The 19,825-nt window shown below is 56.3% G+C and overlaps 1 protein-coding gene across 6 annotated transcripts; it reads right to left on the reverse strand.

The window, feature by feature from the left end:
• Nucleotides 1-1,232: 1,232 nt before the first annotated feature.
• LAT2 (linker for activation of T cells family member 2) lies at nucleotides 1,233-17,512 on the reverse strand. 6 transcript variants are annotated; one of them, XM_069569850.1, is made up of 14 exons: nucleotides 16,383-16,633; nucleotides 13,952-14,051; nucleotides 12,070-12,195; nucleotides 11,567-11,606; nucleotides 7,942-7,985; nucleotides 7,708-7,759; nucleotides 7,446-7,483; nucleotides 7,155-7,190; nucleotides 7,043-7,073; nucleotides 6,446-6,501; nucleotides 5,206-5,268; nucleotides 4,895-4,966; nucleotides 4,299-4,421; nucleotides 1,233-2,002 (listed from the first exon to the last, which is right to left on the reverse strand). In XM_069569850.1, the coding sequence occupies exons 3-13, from the start codon at nucleotides 12,161-12,163 to the stop codon at nucleotides 4,321-4,323; spliced, it is 627 nt and encodes a 208-aa protein (XP_069425951.1). In that variant the 5' UTR covers nucleotides 12,164-12,195; nucleotides 13,952-14,051; nucleotides 16,383-16,633; the 3' UTR covers nucleotides 1,233-2,002; nucleotides 4,299-4,320. The 6 variants fall into 6 exon arrangements, with proteins under 6 accessions (XP_069425951.1, XP_069425948.1, XP_069425950.1 ...); XM_069569847.1 differs by having other exon boundaries at nucleotides 12,070-12,187; nucleotides 16,383-16,522; XM_069569849.1 differs by lacking the exon at nucleotides 13,952-14,051 and having other exon boundaries at nucleotides 16,383-17,512.
• Nucleotides 17,513-19,825: the final 2,313 nt, after the last annotated feature.

A 19,825-nucleotide genomic window follows, 5' to 3' on the forward strand; every position in this document is an offset into this window, starting at 1 on the left:
GAACCTCCCTCCAGGTCACCTTTTCTGTGTAGCCGGGTGTATCTGTTCCTTTAGAATTTCCCAGTGAATTTTGTAGAATTGCTTTTCTGTTTGTTTATTGGCAAAATGCTGGTTTTTTTCCCCATGTTTAAAAATTATGGAAAATAATCATTATAGATAATATAGAGAATGATAGGTGAACTTTCACATAACTCATCTTAACAGTTTACCAACACGTTCCCGTCTTGTTCTTTCTGTATTCCCGCCCAGCAACCCTACCACCCCACTCCCAGATTGTTCTGAAGCAAATCCCCAGGTGAGGTTAGAAATGCGTCAAGACCACGTTGCTGCTGAATGGTCACAGGAAAGTCTCCAAAGTCACTGGCTCTTTGGGTTAGGGTTTTGATTAAGAGGGGGAAAAAAAAGTTAAGGTCCTCAAAAACTGCAAGCAGAAATTTTACAAAATACTTCAGCGCATCTTCTCAATTTTATTTATTATGAATTTTTTGGCTGCACCGTGTGGCTTGCAGGATCTTAGTTCCCTGACCAAGGGTTGAACCCAGGTCCCTGCAGTGAAAACGCTGAGCATGAGAGAGCTGCCTGCCTCCTCAGTCTTACTTTTTGTCTGGAGCTCTGGGATCCTTGGGAAGCAAAGGGATGCCTGGGCCCATTTTTTTGTGACACCCCAGCTTCCCACACTCAATGATGTGGCAGGACCCTTCCCGCTGGAGCCTCACCGCAGCCCCGCCGCACCTGTGCTCAGGCCTAAGCTGTCCTCCCTGCAGGTGAGGCTGGGCTGCAGGGCGTGAAGGGACAGGCAGCCAACAGCTATGTCCTAGATGTTTTTTTCCTCTAATTTCCAAACTTGCAGCATTAATGTCTCATGGAAAGAACGGTCTCATGTCTGATGAGACATCTGGAAAGAGGTTCTTGTCCCCAGCCTTCTCTCCAGATCTCAGAGTTTTGGGGTTGTTCTAAGTATTTCTTTGGCTGCGCCAGGTCGCGGCATGCCAGATCATCCATCTTCTTTGTGGCACTGGGCACTTCTTTAGCTGCGACCTGCGAACTCTTAGTTGCGGCCTGGGGGATCCCTGACCGCAGGGATGGAACCCAGGCCCCCTGCATTGGGAACACAGAGTCTTTGCCACTGGACCACCTGGGACATCCCTCAGGGCCCCTTTGTATGAAACAAGCCTGACCTTCATCGGCTTAGAAGGCTCCAGTGAGGCGGGGAAAGCAGACAGGAACATCACTGCTCTTAAACTGGAAATGTTTATTGAGACGTTTCGGTCGGAGGAGGCGCTTTGTCTCCCTGACTCTGGCTTTTCTGAGGCAGAAGGTCCCTCAGGCTCCCGCCTGTCCCATGAGATGGTCGTGTTCCTGCCCAGTCAGCTGGGGCCCCGACCACTCCTCCCCGCCTGCCCCTTCCGCAGTCTGCCCGCAGCGGATGCTCCCACAAGAGGTTCACGAAGTTAGCTGCGGCTTCATCTCTGCTTCAGTCAACCGAGGCCCAGAGAAAGGAGCGCCAGGGCACCCCCAACTGTCGAAGTGAAGTACACGTAATGCTTAAAGGAGACAGGTTACTACACAACCTCTACCCAGAAACGCAAAATATTAAATACGACTCCACCTGCATAAATTAACTGTACAAGCTTATCCATCATGAAATCCCGGCAACCAACGTTAGTAAGCAATTTGGGATCAAAATCCAAAGCAGAAAAAAAAGGACACGAACACCCATGTAGTACGATGTTTTCAATGCAGGTAGGGGGATGCGGCTGCCCCCAGTTCTGGGCTTGGGACCACCTCGGGAGCCGCCAGACCCCAGGCTCCTGCCTTGCCCGTGGGAGCCGGTCAGAGGTTGGTTCCATATAACTGTCCTTTCCCGGGCTGGGTGCCCCGTGGCCAGCCGGCTGGTCCTCAGGACACGTTGACACCCCTCCCAGGAGTGCAGTAGGGAGTGTAGAAGTTGAGCGGCTCTGGAGAAGGGGTCCTGGGGAGGCGATAAATGGTTCCCTGGCTCCTTCAATGAAGAGGAAAGGTATTTGTTAAAAGAGGGAAAGGTTTGCCTGGCCTGATGCTTTGTCCCCTTGGCCCCAGGAGGATACACAGTGATGGTCAGTGAGCAGAGAACCTGCCCATCAAACGAGCGTGTTTCTTATTCCAGGAGCCAGGAGCTGCCGTTTTTTTTTTTTTTTTTTTTTAAGGTGAGAGGCTGGGGATCTTAGTTCCCCAGTCAGGGAATGAATCCCCATGGAAGCTCGGAGTCCGAACCACTGGACCACCAGGGAGGTGCCTGCTTTCTGTTTGAATTCCTGAAGGGACTTGACTAGAGGTACCAGGCCCTAACTCCACTCTGCCCCGAGCCTTGCCTGGTGGCCCTTCCACTTACTTGAACACGGGAATTAGGCCTTTCCAGTCTTGTCAGGCCACTTTGGACACCAGCTTGTGCAGTTCAGACCTTCTTGTGTGCAAGGTCGAGGGTGTAGATTCCAGCCAGCCAGAGTCCGACCCCAAACTTAAGGCTCCCCGTGTTGTGTGTCAGACAGCGTACTCTAATTTCTCTCCTCTTAGGAACCTGCACAGCCTCTTTGCTCCTGCCCTCTCCCTGAATCCAGACGCAGGGCTCTTAACTCCCCACTTCGTACAACCTCCTGCACGGTATCTCCAACTTAGCAGGCCCAGACATAAACCAGCCTTGCCCACAAAACCCGCTCTGCTGGTCACGTCCCTGATCTCAGCTGCAGAGAGTGATGCCCTCTCTTTTGACTCGGGCAAAACCCCCAGGCCTCTTCAATCCTCACTCCACCTGGCAGCTGACACGCGGTGCGTCAGGGAGCCCCTTCAGCTGCACAAACGGTCTGCCTCCACCGCGGCCTCCCGGGTTCCTGCCCGAAGGCACTGGCCTCACTGCCTCCTCTTCCCCTGTATTCACGTCTCTACACAATGGTAGGCAGTGATACCCGAGAAACAGCAAGTCGCTCTTCCCCTGCTGAGCACATCCCCATCTCAGAAAAAACCCAGCTGCTGGCCCTGCCCTCCACCTCTGCCACTCCCCCATCACTCTGTTCTGTTCCCCTCCTGTTGTAGGAATCAGGCTCCTGTCGGGGGTCCTTCCCTCCCCCAGAAGAGTGAGGAGGGGAGCTCTGAAAGACTTCTCTGCCTCCCAGCTTAAATGACGGCACCCTCCCCTGCCCCACCACATTCCTCCTGCCTCTCCCCACCTCTAACATCCTAACTGCTCAATTTCCTTTCTCCCCTCCCCTCTCCTCCCTTCTCTCTTCTCCCCTCTCCTCTTCCAGCTAGTTCTCTTTGTTTCCTCTCTCCCATCAGAATGGAAGTTCTCAGTGGACAGGGATTTGTGTATCTTCTCTTTATCACTGTGTCCCTAGCCCCTAAGGCAGAACTTGCCTCTGGCAGGTGCCCCCTAGGTGCGGGGTGAAGGAATGAACCACGGGCTCTGCCCTTTTGCTGGTTTCTCAAACGGCCCAGGCCTGCCCCCAGTGTGACAGGCTTGCCTGTGTCCCAGAGATCAGGACTTCAGGCAGCCTTTCCAGGACCCTCAGATCGACTCCCTCCCTTCCGGAGGCAGGGCCCGGGCTTCTACATCTTTGTGCTCCTGTGTCCATCCCCTTCTCCACGCACTCTAAGTGGGGACCTCGGCAGGTGGCTTGTCCTCTCTGTGCCTTGGGGGGCGCCAAGGGGTGGTGCGTGAGCACTGGGCACCATCACCAGCCCCCCATCCCACGCCATTCCTGAGTCCAGCATGGGCAAGTCATCCTGGTCCTGCGGCTTCTTTTTTTTTTGGGGGGGGGGGGCGGGTTGCTGCTACACCACGTGGCATGCAGGATCTTAGTTCCTCGACCAGGGATCAAACCCATGTTCTTTACAGCGGCAGTGCGGAGTCCTAACCACCAGGCTACCTGGGAAGTCCTTGGCCCTGCTTTCTGTGAGGGTCTTGCGTGTCCCATCTAAGACGCAGGTCCCAGTAGCTCCACGTTGCAAGGGAGGAAGTGGGTCACGGGAGGTTAAATCACCCTCCAAGGTTGCAGAGGCCCACCCAGACTCACCAGCCCGCCCTGCCTGATACCCCCGGGGCTGAGACTTTGTGTCTGCCGTAAATATGTTACCTCACCACACCAGCCATAAGAGTTGGGGGTGGGCAGGGACTTGTCGGGAGGTCCAGCGCCCCAAGAAGCGACCCCACATCAGCACCCATGAGTGCTGTCCACAGCCCCCGCTGTGCCCCTCCAGCCCCGGTGCTCTACCTTTCCCTGGGGGTGTGATCCCCCTCATGCAGCCCACAGCCGGGACCATACCTTCCTCCAGGCACCTTCTTCCCTAAGCTTCGGTGGCCGCCACATCCCCGTTCACATAATCGGGCTCCCCGTCCTCGTCTGGGCTTCCTGCCAGGGAAAGCGGCGCTTCCCGTGGGGCTGGCTCTACGGATCCACGGGCAGATGGTCAGAGGGTTCACACGGACACGCTCAGCCCGGCCCTGTCTCCGCAGATGGCACCAAGCAGCGCATGGGAAAGGCTACACTGGGCAGTGTGTCCGTCCCATCCCCTCTGGGATCTGCTGGCAGTCTGTCCCGCCCGGAGCAGGGCAGGTGCGATTCCATCCAAGCTGCTGGGCGGGGCAGCAGGCCAGGAGGACCCAACCTCAGAGGCCACGGTGCTGCCGAAGGAGGTCCTGCCATGGCTGAGCCACTGTAGCCGCTGATGCACCAGAAGCTTTGCCATGGGATCAGCTGGACGGGCCTCGGGGGAGCCCACCTGGGCTCATCCTCCCAGATCCCCTAAGCGCCCCTCTCTCCCCCTCCCCCTGACTGTGTGTCCCAGGCTAGGGCAGCCCACTCCAGTGCAAGCCAGCTGAAGGCGACCATTCGGGAATGCCTGGGCTCCGGCCACATACCCACGACTCTCTTGGACTCTCGCCACTGCTGGATGGACGCCGAGTTCTGATAATCCTCAGACCCCTCGTCCTCTGCAGGGAGAGCACCAGGACAGGGGCTGGGGAAGGGACAGCCACCAGGGCCATTCCTCAGGCCAGCGAGGTGCTGTGGCCGCCCCTCTAGAGGGGCAGCCTGCATCCTTCATGCACTTGGCAGACCCTCGAGGGAGGGAGGGAGATCCAGGGACTGACGGGGCCTCCTCCCGGGACACAAGGTCTGGTCATGGTGAACCCTGCAGCGGGAGCTCCAGACCCCAGCAGCGCAAACTTACCCGAGTCCATTCTCTTTGGCTTGCAAATGAGCACGTTCTCATAGGAATTGCTGTCATCGTCATCTGCCAGGGAGAGGGGAGAGGGTGGGGGGTGCTGGTGGGTCCTGCCTGACAAGCCTGCAAGCCTGGCTCTTCCTCCCTCCCTCTGTCTCATCAATCCCCCTCTGGGTCCCACAGGGCCTCGAACATTCTCCTGGACAAGTGTCTTAATGGGCACAGGCCTGGCTCCGTGGCTTCCACCCTGGGCTCCTTCTGTCTTTCAAAGCTACCCCTGAACTCTCTGGGGAGGGGCAGGCCCAGCGTGGATAGTTAAAGAGAAGGGAGACCCATCTCTCTGCGGGCAAGAGGGGCAGGCAGAACCACTGGGGGCACAGGAGACAGGGACCTGCCTAACCCCTCAGGCAGTGGGGGCAGGCTGAGGATCCTCTGCCCAGGGCCTAGGCTGGGTGTGGCATATCAGAGCCTGGTACCCTGGCTTTGCACCCCACCCCCATACCCCAATGAGGAAGCTAAGCTCTAAACACCACCCCACCCAGCTTCCATCTTTGTTGAAGAGGCTCTGAGAAGTGAGGGCTTTCCCCTCAATATAGGAGCGCAGCGGGTGAGAAGACCTTCACTCCCACTCTAGCTCGGCCTAGGCGGGGGTCCAGGCCTATGCCCCTTTCAGCAGGCACTGCCCACCCTCTTGTTCTGTAAAGCCAAGGTGTAAAGAGCCCAGGGTTCCAGCACCCTTAGGGCTAGCAGGGCTTGGCATCCTTCAAGCAAGTCTGCCCCTTCCAGGGCCTCCCTCCAAGGACCCATGTGTCCCCAGCCTTGAGGGGGGCCCTGAATGACAAGGGGACCTGACCCCGGTCCCTGCCCTCAGCTCCCCTTCTGCTCCCTGACTCTTGCTCCTTCCCATCCCTGCCCTCCTCTGCATCTCAGCTCCTGCCCGCAGTGCCAGCCTCCTCAATCCTCCCAGGTCCTCCCAGATCCTCCTCAGTCCTCCTTGGTCCTCCCCCAGGCCTCTTCAATCCTCCCCGGTCCTCCTAGGTCCTCCCCGGTCCTCCTAGGTCCTCCCAGATCCTCCCAGGTCCTCTCCGGTCCTCCTCGGTCCTCCTCGTCCTCCTCAGTCCTCCCGGATCCTCCCAGATCCTCCTCGGTCCTCGTCATCCTCCCGGGTCCTCCGAACCCTCTCTGGCCCAGCCCTGAGGGTGTGGCCTCTGAAGCTGATCTGCCCTCGCTGCCTCCTCTGCCTCACCTTCCACGGGCTTCTGGAACGGATCGCAATTGTAATAGTCCGTGGAGGTGGGGTCTCTGACAAGAAAACACAGACACAGCACCAGCTGCGGGGCAGGCCCGTGGTGGGGATGCGGGCTTCACGTGGGGAGGGTGAGACCACGGCTGCCCCACCCCCCGTCGTCACTGCCCCCAGAGCCCGTGCGGGGCTCAGCCAGGGTCTCACCCCTGAGCCACCTTGGGGCTGAGAGCGTGGTGGCCTGGCTCCAGCCACCGCGCCGGGTGACTTCGGGCAAGTCGCCTCCCGCCCCAGAACCTCAGTTTACCCAACAGGGAGCCCAGAAGGAGATGTCCTGGGGGGCCCTTCCTCTGGACGGTCAGCCGACGCAGGGTGAGCCCCGCCCACTCAGGTGGCCCCGCCCACTCCAGACGGCCCCGCCCCCGAGCAGGGCTGCGTCCCTGCCCCGGCCTCGTTCCCACGAAGCCAAGGTCTTCTGAGGGACCACGGTGCTGCAGGGAGCCTGCCCGGGCCCACGGGTTTCCAGGGCAGGAGGCGGTTCTCGCGGAAGGAAGCTGAGGGCGGGGCGGAGGTGGCCAGGGCCCACAGAAGGCCGCTCACATGTAGGATTCCTCTGATCTGGGTCTGCTTCCTGCGGGAGGGAGGGAGAATCAGGCTGCGGCAGGGGCTGTGGGCCCGCACAGCAGCCCCCTCCTGCCCAGAACCCACCTACCTTTGCTGAAGTACTGGTACCTGGGGGATGAAGAATCTGGAAGAAAAGTCCACGCCCATTGGCTCAATGCTGGTTCCCCAGCCTGGGCCCCTCCAGGTGTTTCCCAGTCTTCACACCTTCACACCTGCTCTCTGTCCCCTCGCCCCACTGGGCCAGCCATCAGGCCTCCCAGCCCAGCTGGCATGTCTCTCCTCTGGGAAGGCCTCGTGCTTAGTACCTGTCCCACCAGGTATTCACCTGTCTCTGTCCCATCTTGCCCCAGCCCCCACCCCTGTGTCCCAGGTCACTCACCCTCGAGGCTGGGCGAGAACCGCAGCAGCTTGTCCTTCCTGCATGGGAGCGGGGGCAGGGCTGAGAAGGGGCTGGGAGGAGGCCCCTGGGGTTCCTGGGGGTCTGGAGCCCACAGCCCCCCTGGTGGTGCCCTCAGAATCAGAACTGGGGCTCTGAAGTCTGAGGAAGGAGCAGGGTCTTGGCCTGGGCTCTGCCAGGTGGGGACTCCCCAGGGCCCTCCTCATCACCTCCCTTGGGTGTGGGTTTGGGGGCTCATTCCTACCTTGTCAACTCCATGTTGGAGGCCGTGTCCCCGGGCCAGGCCTCCCTGACCACTGCAAAGGATGAGGGGGTATTGGCCGGGCCCCAGACCAGCTGGCTGGTGTAGTCCCTTCACCCCATCACCCAGCCCGATCAGGCCTGGCCACAGCCTCAGAACAATGAGGATGAAAGGGACTTTGAGGCTGACACCCCCAACCCTGAGCCCAGCCTGGGACCCGTCTGCCAGGGGACTCACGGGTGTAGGTCCGGGCCACTGCAAAGCTCTGCTGATTCTCTTGCCTGGAAACACACAGAGCTGTGCTGAGTCAGGGCCTGGCTTCCCACAGCCCCAGGACAGAGAGAACAGATGGACAGGGATGGACAGACCACGGCGAGAGTGAGGGGGTGCTGCCAGCCCTCCAGGACTCAGATCCCGGGTTTCCTGATGGTCTCCTCGTCCATACAGCCCCCCTGCCTGCCCACTGGTGCCCACCCTTCTCACACAGGCCTGGGCTGGAGCCAACCAGACACATAGATGGTCAGGAAGGTCTGTGGGCAGGGCTGGGAGAGCTGCTCAGGGACCTGGTGATGACTTCAACCAGGAGCAACAAAGAGGCTGCCCCCGCCACCTACCACCCCAGGAATGTTTAAGATTCCTTTGAGAGCACGGTGTCCTGAAGATGTTCAAACATGCCATTTATTCCCCAGTAATGGATGAGGCAACTTCAGGGCTTAGAGGCAACTTCAGGGCTTCGCAAACACAGCTAGACATCTAACTATCACTTTCTTCCTTTCAAACAGAACCTGATTTATATTTAGACAATCACACACCCATCTATAAGGCTCTATTTCCCAATAAATGTACGACATCAAACTAAAAACCTTCTGCTCAGCCAAGGAAGACATCAATGAAACCAAAAGACCGTCTGCCGAGCAGAAGCTATTTGCAAATGATATATCTGATAAGGGCTTAATGTCCCTTATAATATAATATATAAACAACTCATAACAACCAAAAAACAACCTGATTAACAAAATGGGCAGAGGAGCTGAATAGACATTTTTCTAAAGAAGACTTATAAATGGCCAACAGATATGAAAAGATGTTCAACATCACTAATTATGAAGGAAATAAATGCAAATCAAAACCATGGTGAAGTTTCACCTTAGACCTGATAGAACAACAATATTATCAAAAAGGCAAGAAATAAAAAGTATTGGTAAGGATGTAGAGGAAAGGAAACTCTTGTGTGCTATTGGGGGAGAATATAAATTAGTATAGTCACTATAAATTCAATATGGAGATGCCCCAAAATACTAAGGATAAAACTACCATATAATCCAGCAATCCCACTTCTGGGTATTTATCTAAAGAATATGAAATAACTAATTTGAAAAGCTGTATACAATGCTGCAGAAGACTCTTGAGAGTCCCTTGAACAGCAAAGAGATTAAACCAGTCAAACCTACAGGAAATCAACCCTGAATACTCATTGGAAGGACTGATGCTGAAGCACCAATACTCTGGCCACCTGATGCGAAGAACTGACTCACTGGAAAACACCCTGATGCTGGGAAAGACTGAGGGCAGGAGGAGAAGGAGGAGGCACAAGATGAGATGGGTGGATGGCATCACTGACTCAATGGACTTGAATTTGAGCAAACTCTGAGACATAGTGAAGGACAGAGGAGCCTGGCATGCTGCAATCCATGGCGTTGCAGAGTCTGACATGACTTAGCAACTGAACAACAACAAGATACGTGCCCCTATGTTTGTTGCAGCACTATTTACGATAGCCAAGACACGGAGACAATCTAAGTGTCCATCAACACATAGATGAGTGAGTAAAGAGGATGTGGCGTATATACACCACGGAATACTATTTACCCATAAAAAGATAAAATCTTGCTATTTGTGACAATGTGGTTGGACCTTGAGGGTATTATGCTAAGTGAAATAAGTTAGAGAAGGAAAAATTCCGTGTGATTTCACTCGTATATGAAATATAAAAAACAAACAAAATAAATGAACAAACCAAACAAAAACTAACTTGTGGGTACAGAGAGAAGAGTAGTGTTTACCAACGTTGAGAGGGCAAAATTGGTAAAGGGGATGAACTGTGTGATGACAGATGGAAATTAAATGTTCATTGGTAAGCTTGGTATAGGGTATACAGAAATAGAAATTAAATATTCTACATGTGAAACCTAAATAAGGAGGCACTCCCAACTGGGATGCACCCTTTTTGTCTTCCTTCTTCATTCTTACTGCTGCATGGAATGCAGAGATGAGGGCTGGAGCTTTAGCTGACATTTTGGCCCATGAAGTGCCTTTGGAAATGAATGCCACCACTAAGGATAGTGGAGCAGATTAGCTAATTATAAAAGCCTCTTGGGTTTCTTCCATGGACCAGAATGGTGACCTGGTCCAGTCTTCAGGAGCTCTTGAGGGGTGAAAGTGATCTGATTTAGGAACAAGGCCCTAAATCCACAGAAGAGAGTCTGGCCTGGCTTCCTAGAGGAAATGATACAGGAGCTGGGCCTGGCACAGGCTGGTAGGACTGAACCCAAGTGAGGCGGGGAGAGCCCAAGTCTCCCCTCTGATCTCCTCCCACTCAGGCCTCTTTCTCCACCTCCCACATGGGGAGGTTTAGCTTGTGCCTCTGAGGATCTTCAGTTCTAAGATTAATCGGGGGACTGGAGTGGGCAGGGGCTAAGGGAGGAGGGGAGAGGGAAGATTTTGAGGAACTTGGCTTGGGGCAGGGGTGTGGCCAGTGGGGAGGGCACCAGGGTAGTCCAGTCCACGCCCCCAGTGGAGGTTGTGGGCTGGCGAGCCAGAGGACCAAGGGACCCCAAAAGGCTGGGAAGGTCCGGCCCCAGCCCTTGGAGTGGGCATGGATGGGAAAATTCTATTTTCAAATCTCACTGTGGTTTTTCAGTTGCAAAAGGAAATGAGAAGAGGGTGTGTGAGCGAGTTTGTATGTGAGTGCCTGCCCAGGCGTGCAAGCAGGCCCTGTGTGTGTGTGAGAAGTGCATGCATGAATGAGCGCTGGGGGAGCCCGTGGGTGTGCGTGGGCGTGCAGGCCTGTGCACGTGTGTGCACGCAGGTCTCGGAGCCCTCCACCGGCACACCGCTGGCCGCAGCCCTCCTGCCGGGGTCCTGATGCTCTGGGGTCAGTGCCAGCATTTCATGTCTCATCTCCCCTGACCACTGCCCTGCTTCCAGCTCTCCCGCGACTCCCCTTGGCCCTTTGGACAAAGGCCAAGGCCTCTGGCCACGTTCAAGACTCTCCTTCCTCCGAATTCAGCTCACTACTCTCAAGACATGTTCACTCCAGCTGCATCAAACCCGAGGCAGTGTCCACCCCGGCCTGAAGTCAGTGATTGCCCACACTGTTCCCTCTCTCTCTGGAATGTCCCCCTTTTCCCTTCTGTCTCTTCAGATTCTTCCCGCCTCCTCCAGGAGGCCTTCCGTGATCCCCCCAAGTTTCATGCCCACATGCTGTCTCGGACCCAGCACCTGGTCCCTGGTCCCTGTCCCTGCAACGGGAGGGCGGGATTCCTCTGTCAACCCCCCAGCACAGCCTAGTTCCCACTGGGGTGGGGTCACGGCGGGGATTTCTAGAGACGCTCCTGGGCTCACTGGAGCGTGCCTCCCACCCTCCCCAACTAGTCTGGGGCAGGGTTTGGGCGGTCCCTGGGCACCCCCTCACCCTCCCCCCTCACCCTCCCCTAAGTGCTGAGGACCCACTGGAGCCCAGCATGGAGGAGGTGAAAGTGAAGGGGTGAGGGGTGGGGGCGAGGTGCCTGAGGGGAGGCCCACAGGGACGGCCCCCGCCCAGGCAGGACACACAGCATCACTGGGCTGGGGAGACACTCACAGACTCCTCTGCTCATAGATTTTCTCAGACTTCTTTGCACCTGCAAGAGCAGGACCAGATTAGCCAGTTCCCTGATCCCGCCCCCCAGGGCCAGGTGGGAGCTGAGATCAAGGCCCAACCATCTCCCCTGTTGCCCTGGGCAGGCCTCAGACCAGACGTGGGGGCTGAGCCACTCATCGCTGGGGGCCACCTGACCCTGGTGAGGTTTGCTCACCATTTACTTAGGAGAGTGGACCGTGAAGGCAGACAGCCCAGCCCCCTCTCCCCTCCCTTGTCCGGCACAATCCATGCGCAGACAGATGCCTTTGACCCCGGAGAACCAACACTCCCATTCAATCAGACCCGTGGTCTTCAGAGAACGATCAGGGGCCGTGTCCCTGGGTTTCACTTCTGCGCCCCCAGGCTTATCTGACTGCCCCTTCCGAGCAGCCGGGTCTGGGCCTGAGCGGCTCTCTGGGGACACCGCGCACTCCTCCCACAGGTCCACGACCCCCAGGCTTTACCTGGGCGGGAACAGCGCACACACAGGCCGGCCACTGCCCCCAGCAGCAGCAGCAGAGCCGCCCCCGGCCACAGCAGTTCTGTGTCCGTGCTCATGTCCACTCCGGGACGCTCTTCTTCCTGCAGGGCTGCGACAGGGGGCACTGTGAGCCAGGGTGGGGGCCACAGGGCTGCCCCTGCTAGGAACCCTCCCCCAACTGTCCCCTGACAGCCCAGCGTCCCCTACCCTCCCTGCTCTGGGACCAGACGGGTCAGAACCAGCCCTGTCTGCTCATCTGACCCCAGACCTGCACCTCGGGTCCCCCAGGGCCATCATCAAGTGCTGGAAGGTTCTGGAAACCTGCCTGTAAGCGCACACTCCCACGCACACCTTTGCTTAGTCCACCCAGCCACCCCGCGAGGGGGAGGCTAGAGCCATTTCACAAACAGAGAAACGGAAGCCTCAAATTCCACAGCTGCAAAGGGGAAAGGCAGGATTTGAATGCCAGCCTCCAGACCCTAGGGGCTTCCCAGGAGGTGCTAGTGGTAAAGAACCTGCCTGCCAGTGCAGGAGACTTAAGAGATGAGGGTTCAATCCCTGGGTCAGGAAGATCCCCTGGAGGAAGGCATGGCAGCTCACTCCAGTATTCTTGCCTGGAGAATCCCATGGACAGAGAAGCCCGGTGGGCTGTAGTCCACACAGTTTCGCAAGGAGTCAGACATGACTGAAGTGACCCAGCACGCATGCAAGGACTCCAGACCCTAATGCTTGTTCTGTTCTTTCATCCTGTGATAAAACCTCCTGCGAACCCAGTGCTGTTCCCCAAGCTCAGAGTCCACTGCCCCTTCTACACCAGAGCCCCCATCCACCCTAGGGTGATTCTCTGCTCCCACCCAAGGCCTCCTGGGGAAGCTGGGGGTGCGTTTTCCATTCCTAAAATGCCTGTCTACCCAGATGCTCTGGTTCCTCCTGTCCTTGGAGCTGGGAGGAAGGTCAGGAAGGCTTCTCGGAGGAGGTGGGCCTGAGACCAGGAAGGGGGGAAGGGCGCCTGGGCGGAGGGACTTTGGTGGCTGGTAGAGGAATGTACTGGGAGATGGGGTTAAGAGGCCACTCTGTGGTCAGTGGCCGGTCCCAGCCTCGGGGCCTCAGCGAAGCTGCAGGCAGCCACCTAGCAAGGCCTGCTGAGTGCAAGTTCAGCCCTCTTGAGGGGCCCTCCAGGGAGATTTGTTGCAACTCTAAAGAGACTCAGCCTCCTTTGCAAAGTGACAGTAGGCAGAGGACAGCAGGGGTCCTGCAGGGCCTGTGCCCCACGGTGGGCACGTGGACCCCATGCTATGGAGCATCCCCTCTGTGAACACCTGTGCCTCCCTCCTCGGCCACCTGGGAGGAGGCTTCTCGCTTCACAGCTGCGGGAGGCAAGGCTGAAGGAGACCCGAGCTTTGTGCAGGCCTCCCCCTTCTTTCTGGCTCCCCCAGAGGCCTGCACCATACCCTGTGGCCCCGCTCACCACCCCAAGCTTCCTGAATCCCCGTTTCAAAGCTGACAGGACATCTCCGTGCAGGGCTCAGCCTCTGTCAGCGGCCCGTCATGCAGAAATTACCTCTCCTTCCCGCAAATGCCAAGTGAGTCTGTGGGAACACCACCATTCCCAGACCTTGGGACCCAGTGGCCTCCATATAAGGAGAGAGGATGGACCGGTCACCCCCGGGATATTGTTCCAGGGGACCTCAGCTCCCCGTCCTCTAGGAGCTGGGGCACCGTCTTCCCAGGCCACATACCCTCCGCCCTCCCCAGACCTCCCTCTGGTCCAGGGCCGCCTCCCTCTTGGGCCTCCAGCCAAGGCCCAAGTCCATCCAGGGCTGGTGAGGTTGGGAGCCCCTGGTCTTGAACAGGGGGACCCCTACCTGTATCTCAGGGTCTCTTGGCCTCACTTTGCTCATCTGTAAAACTGGGATCGACCAGGGCCTTCCTCCAACAGTTGTGGAGAGTACACACACATCCAGCCTGGACCACAGTCAGGGTTTCAGGAAGAGAAACTTGCTGAGTGTCACACTTCCGGCCAGCTGGTTTGGACAGTTCCCTCGAGTGCCCACCCTTGACACGTTTATCTTTGGGTCGAGATGAAGGCTCTTTCTGCCCCCAAGGAGGTTTGGGGGTAGACCCACGGGGGGTTACTCCCGTGGGACAAGGGTCCAGCACTGGCCACCCTTGGGGTCTGCTTGAGACCCCAGGGGCAAGTCCACATACTCAGCTTGGCATTCAAGGCCCGAGGATCTGGGCTGCTGAGCTCTGCTGCCCTCCCTCCCCGAGGACCCCCAACCACCAGAGAGCCCTCTTGCTTCCTGGCTCTGCTGTTCTGGGATGAGCCACAGTCAGGCATGCTCCTAGCCCTGGTCCATCTTCCCCCAACCTGGCACTGTGTGAGGGAAGGGGGCAGGGCATGAGAACACAAATTCTGCCCCAGCAGCTGAGTTCCAATGCCACCGGTCACCCTGTTAATGGAGGGAAAAAATGACACAACCCTCGGGTTCGTCATAGGAGGCCCAGTGCTGAGATGACACCTGGAGGCGCTGCTGATGGCTGGTGTGGGGCACAGTTGGCTGTGCCCACCGTGACTTGTCATCATCACGGTCCCCGCAGGATGGGAAGGGGTTAGCTGCATCCTGGCTGGCTGGCCTGCACTGGACAGCATGGGGCAACCCTGCCTGAAGCCCTCCCTGCCTGCTCCCCCAGACACACAGGCCTGAGCCTGCCCCAGGAGGGGCGTCGTGCTGGGACCCTGGGAGACCCTGGGATCTGAAGGCGAGCGTGGCTGTTGCACCCGGCCCCGCAGTTGTCACAGAGCCACACGGCATCCCCTCGGAGAGGCCGGCTCCTTTCTTCTCCAAGGGAGGAGAGGGCGGCCCAGAGAGGTGAGTACTCTGCCCAAGGTCACACAGCTGAGCAGTCAGAGCCAAGACCTGTACTCAGGGCAGGTGGACTCTAGGCCTACACTCCTTCCTGTAAATCCTTTTTTAAATTACATTTTTTAAAAAGACTCACATAATATGGTTTTTAAAAGATTCATTTGAAAAAAAAAAAAAAAAGATTCATTTGAGGAAGAAACTAGGACTGCCTCTTCCCCGAGACCAAGACGGACTCAACTTGTCTTCTCTGCTTGTTTTCCCACCCAGGTCTGAGAACAGGTGGGGTGGCAGCGGGGGAAAGGAGAGGGGCTGGGCCCCCACAGCGCCAGGAGGGCCCCCGGGGGCCAGGCCGCCCGGGGTGGAGTGGGGAGGGGAGAGGAGGCCACCGCAGCCCCAGGCCTGCAGGCCAAAATAGCAGAAAGGGAAGTGGGCAGTTTTCAGATGAACAAGGTTTGCAACAAGCCCACGGCGGAAGAGCTCTCAGGGTTGGGCTGAGCGGCCCCAGCACCCAGCCTCCCGCCCCCAAAGGCCCTTGGCGTCCCTCTTGCCCAGCCCCCCAGCCCTCCTCTTGCTGTGGATGGGGTAACTGAGGCCTGCCAGGGCCAAAGGGCAGGCTGCGGGGTAGGGATGGAATCAAGAGGTTCCCATCCCAGCCCTTGGAAGGCTTTATCGGCTGGGCTTTGCTCTGTTTCCCCAAAGAACCTTGGCCTTCAGATGAGGCTCACCAGAGGTCTCTAATGGAGGTGCCTGATGCTCAGGCGCCTGGTGCAGGGCCCCAGGGAAGCTCCTGTTCTGGGCAGGGGAAGGGGAAGGGGAAGGGGAAGGCCATGGCCTCCCGTTGACAGAGCAGAGTCCTGGGAGCACCCCAGGGCCTGTATCTTCTCGACAGCCCCCCAGGCAGGCACCTGGTGGCCAGGCTGGGGGCTGGGTGGGGGCGGCCGGGGCAGTTCTTCCTCCGGGCCTGGGGCAGGACCTCGGCCTCCTCGCCTGGAGCGCCTCTCCCATCATCCCGTAGCTCCGCAGCAGGGTCGTTACAGTCCCATTTTACAGATGAAGAAACCAAAGCTCCTGAGCCCCCCCCGGGATCCCTGTCCTGGCCCCTCAGCAGTCTCTGGAAGTGATGGGACCACCCTGGGTGCTTCCCAGGGCTGTGCAGGCTGGGCCGGGGAAGGCGAGGGCAGGAGAGGGGCCGGAGCCCCAGAAACAACTGCCCCCGGGGTGCTGCAGGGGCTGGGGCAAGGGGCCCCTAGCCGGGGGGCACCAGGACAGGAGGTGTGGGGCGTCCTGGTTTCTTCCCGGCCCATCCAACGGGCAACCAGATGCTCCTGCCAGGACAACAGGGCCTCTCCCATCCCCCTGGGGTGTCGGGGGGCAGCCTCAGGACCCTGGCCTCAGGCCCAGGCTCCAGGTACCCCTGGGAAAGGCTTACCTGAAGCGGGGGGCCTCCTCACCGTGGCCACCTCATCCTGAGCACGCACACCTGCACGAGCCGATGCCAACGCCACAGACGCTGGCGGGCAGCAGGCAGGGCGGCGGGCTTCCTGTCAGCCACTGAATCAGCCTTCACACATCCGCTGCTCTGCCGGACAGGCCCTGCTTGCAATAGACGGAGGCGGGGATACCCAGAGACAGAGAGAGACGTGGAAACACAAACGCACGCAACATGCTCGCTGAATACACACACGTGAAACCCCGTCTCAGGGAGGAAGAGACACACAGAGAGACAGGAGAAAGGCAATGAAGAATGAAATGGGGGTGCTTGCACAGACACACACAGGCAGCCAGAGAGTAAGACACGGACACACTAGACACACACACACACAGAAATACACGCCCACACCAAAACACACACACACAAAGAAAACCAGAGAGAGACACACACACACACAAAGAAAGAGATACACGTGCTAAAGAATGAGAAACACAGACACACACAGGCAGCCAGAGAGTAAGACACGGACACACTAGACACACACACACACACAGAAATACACGCCCACACCAAAACACACACACACAAAGAAAACCAGAGAGAGAGAGACACACACACACACACAAAGAGATACACGTGCTAAAGAATGAGAAAGAGAAACACAGACACACAAACACACAGAGACACATGCCAGGGCAGACGTAACGAACGGCTAGAGGCAAAGACAGATGGACGGAGTGGACAGACACCGGCACCAGAGGAAGGGAGCCCCAGGTGAAGGGCAGAAGGAAGGACACGCATGGCCGCTCCTCCAGACCCGGGGGCCCCCTTACTCCCATTTTCCAGATGAGGCTCATAGAGGTGCAGAGCCGGCCACTCTCTCCACTTGCTGCCCCAGCATCCGGCCGTAGAGGTGAGGAGGTGCTGGACAGGTGGCCGGGTCCCCCAGCACCTCCTGTTAGTGGTCACCGAACAACGTGCCCAAGGCCACTGGACTCTTACCCCACTGGCTAGGGGCCCCAGGGAAGCCCTCAGGGGTCGCACCTCAACCCCCCATCTGTCTGGCATCTCAGAGCCTGAGCTCCCCAGCTCTGGGCCCCTCTCTGCTGGGACGGGGTTTCTCTTCTGGTCCCAGTCCAGCCCTGCCAGGTGAGGCTAGGAACGAGGCCCAGTGGGAAGCAGACCAAAACCGCCAGGGCTGGGTGCTCACTGCTGCCACCCTGTGGGGGAGAAGGGTGGCGTGGGGACCTGGGCTACCTCGTGGGCCCCGAGTGCTGGTTGTCCTCACCCCTGCAAGTGGGGTCAGCAGGGCTAAAGCCAACCTCACCAGAGTTCCAAACCTGCACCTGAGAACCGCGGGTGCCTCCCTCATTCCATGTGGGGGCAGCACTATGTGTAAGTCCCTTGGCAACTCTTGCAAGAAGACCTTCGTTTTCTTAGGCAAGCTGGCTGAAGGCTGAGAGGCTAAGCTGGATTTCAACCCAGACCCCAAAGCCTGTTGTCTTTTCACCACTCGTGGGTTCAGGGGCTCGCTGGGACCGCCTGCCTGGCCCCTCCTCACCCACTGGGACAAGTCTGTGTTGGTTTCCATCCAACCTTGGGCTGTGTGCTTGCCCAGGTTTCTCTATCTGCAGAGATGGACAGGAGGTCCAACGTGTCTAGTGGGAATGGAGCTCTGCTTCACATTCTGGCTTCTGTCAAGGGCCTTCTTATTTATGGAGGATGCGGAGTCGACTGCTGACTGCCAGCAAAGTCTCAGGGTCCGTCCACAGTGGCACCCAGGATCCTCTCTGAGCCCATTTTCCATCTATAAAAAACAAGGGTCTCTCAACCCAGACGCTTTTTGAAATTGAGTGGGAGGAGGAGCCACTCAATCTGAATCCACTCCTGAATCCAGAAGGCTCCACTGCCCCCTTGTAGGCAATTCTAATTCCTCCAAGTTCTATTTATAGATCATTCAGATGTTAGTTAGAAGATAAGCTTTAAACAACTAGACATTTCAACCCCTCTCCACAATAGCCATTTTGTGTCCAGTTATATAGATACTAGTGCCCCCAACTCTTTTTTCAATTCAGTGGTTTCTGGTATTTTTTTTTTTTTCTGGTATTTTTTTTTGTGACAAAATACATTTAACATAAAATTTACCATTTTTTCCCACTTCTAAGTGGGCACCTCAGAGGCATTAATTATTCACAGCTCCGTACAGCCATCACCACCGTCTTGTCTTCATCACTCCAAACAGGACTGTCTGGCTTTTCAGCTCACAGCTGAGTGTCAGTTGTGTGCACAATTGTTACAGAAGCAAGCTAAGTAGTAACACAGCAGTTCTAAGATCTTAAGTTCTAACCCTGAGAATCTTCTGGGGCATCCTTTCAAGGCTGATGGGAAGTGATGGATTTTCTTCAGATATATGCACATTGAGAAGCATATACAACATTCTCGAAGCCCCTGGAGTCTGTCTATAAAGCTGCTGCCACTCTCAACCTTTACGATGCAAACAAGAATCACTCTTGCCCCCCGTCACGCCCAGCCATTTATGACATTTCTCTTTGGTCCTAAGCTCACTACCCAGCAGAACCAAGAATATTCCTTCATTCTTCTGCCTCCCTCATAACTAAGTGATGTTTTTGTCATCTATGTGTATTTTTTTAGCCTTCAAAGTACTTTTAAAAAATTGAAGTATAGTTGACTTACAGTGTTGTATAACTTTCTGCTATACAGCAGTGATTCAGTTATACATACACATTTCTAAAAAAGAAAAAAAAAATCCTTTTCCATTATGGTTCATCATAGGATACTCAATATAGTTCCCTGTGCTATACATAGTTAAAAAACTGTTTTCTATTCTGGATATAGGGATTTGTAAAGTGGTTTGTGTGTGTGTGTGTGTGTATAAAATTAACACAAGCTGTGGGGCTATTTCTCTTGGGTGCATCTCTGGGAGAGGAACCGCTGGGCTAGAGGGTGGGACCATTCAATTTTCAGGCTAATGCTCATTTCAAATTAATTCCCACAGTGGCTGTACTCAGTGACTCTCATTTGTAACATGTGAAGACCCACAAACTTAGCAGCAACTGGTTTGTCAGGCTTCTTGATCTTTGCTGTTTGGATGGGTGTAAAATAGTATTTTCTTTGTAGTCCTGATGCAGGTCCTTGACTACTGAGGTTGAGCACTTTATTTCCTCTTCTGTGAAATGCCTGTTCATTGTTGCTTAGTTTTCCACTGAGTTCTTTTTCTCTTACCAATTTGCAGGAAATCTTCATATACTTCATGTGTTTTTAGTTTGTAACATCTTCATTTATATTTTGAAACATTACTTAAAAAAATCTGGTGAGCATATTCTGTATTTCAAGAGTAATTCCGAGGAATCCTGGTGCTACTTACAGAGCCCTTTGGTGACCTGGAAAGCATCTCTGATCTCCCTGCCTCCCTATCCCGC

The sequence above is a fragment of the Ovis canadensis genome, chromosome 24 (genome assembly GCF_042477335.2).
Source record: "Ovis canadensis isolate MfBH-ARS-UI-01 breed Bighorn chromosome 24, ARS-UI_OviCan_v2, whole genome shotgun sequence".
Lineage (NCBI taxonomy): Eukaryota > Metazoa > Chordata > Mammalia > Artiodactyla > Bovidae > Ovis > Ovis canadensis.

What these genes read in the sequence shown, in the direction of transcription:
- LAT2 (XM_069569847.1), bottom strand. Translation starts at nt 13,987, where the DNA reads ATGAGCAAAGTGAGGCCAAGAGACCCTGAGATACAG. An exon ending in ATCTATGAGCAGAGGAGTCT is followed by an intron (nt 7,986 to 11,566) that starts GTGAGTGTCTCC and finishes GTGTGTTTCCAG; the next exon opens with GCAAGAGAATCAGCAGAGCT. An exon ending in GTTCCAGAAGCCCGTGGAAG is followed by an intron (nt 5,269 to 6,445) that starts GTGAGGCAGAGG and finishes TCTCCCTGGCAG; the next exon opens with ATGACGATGACAGCAATTCC.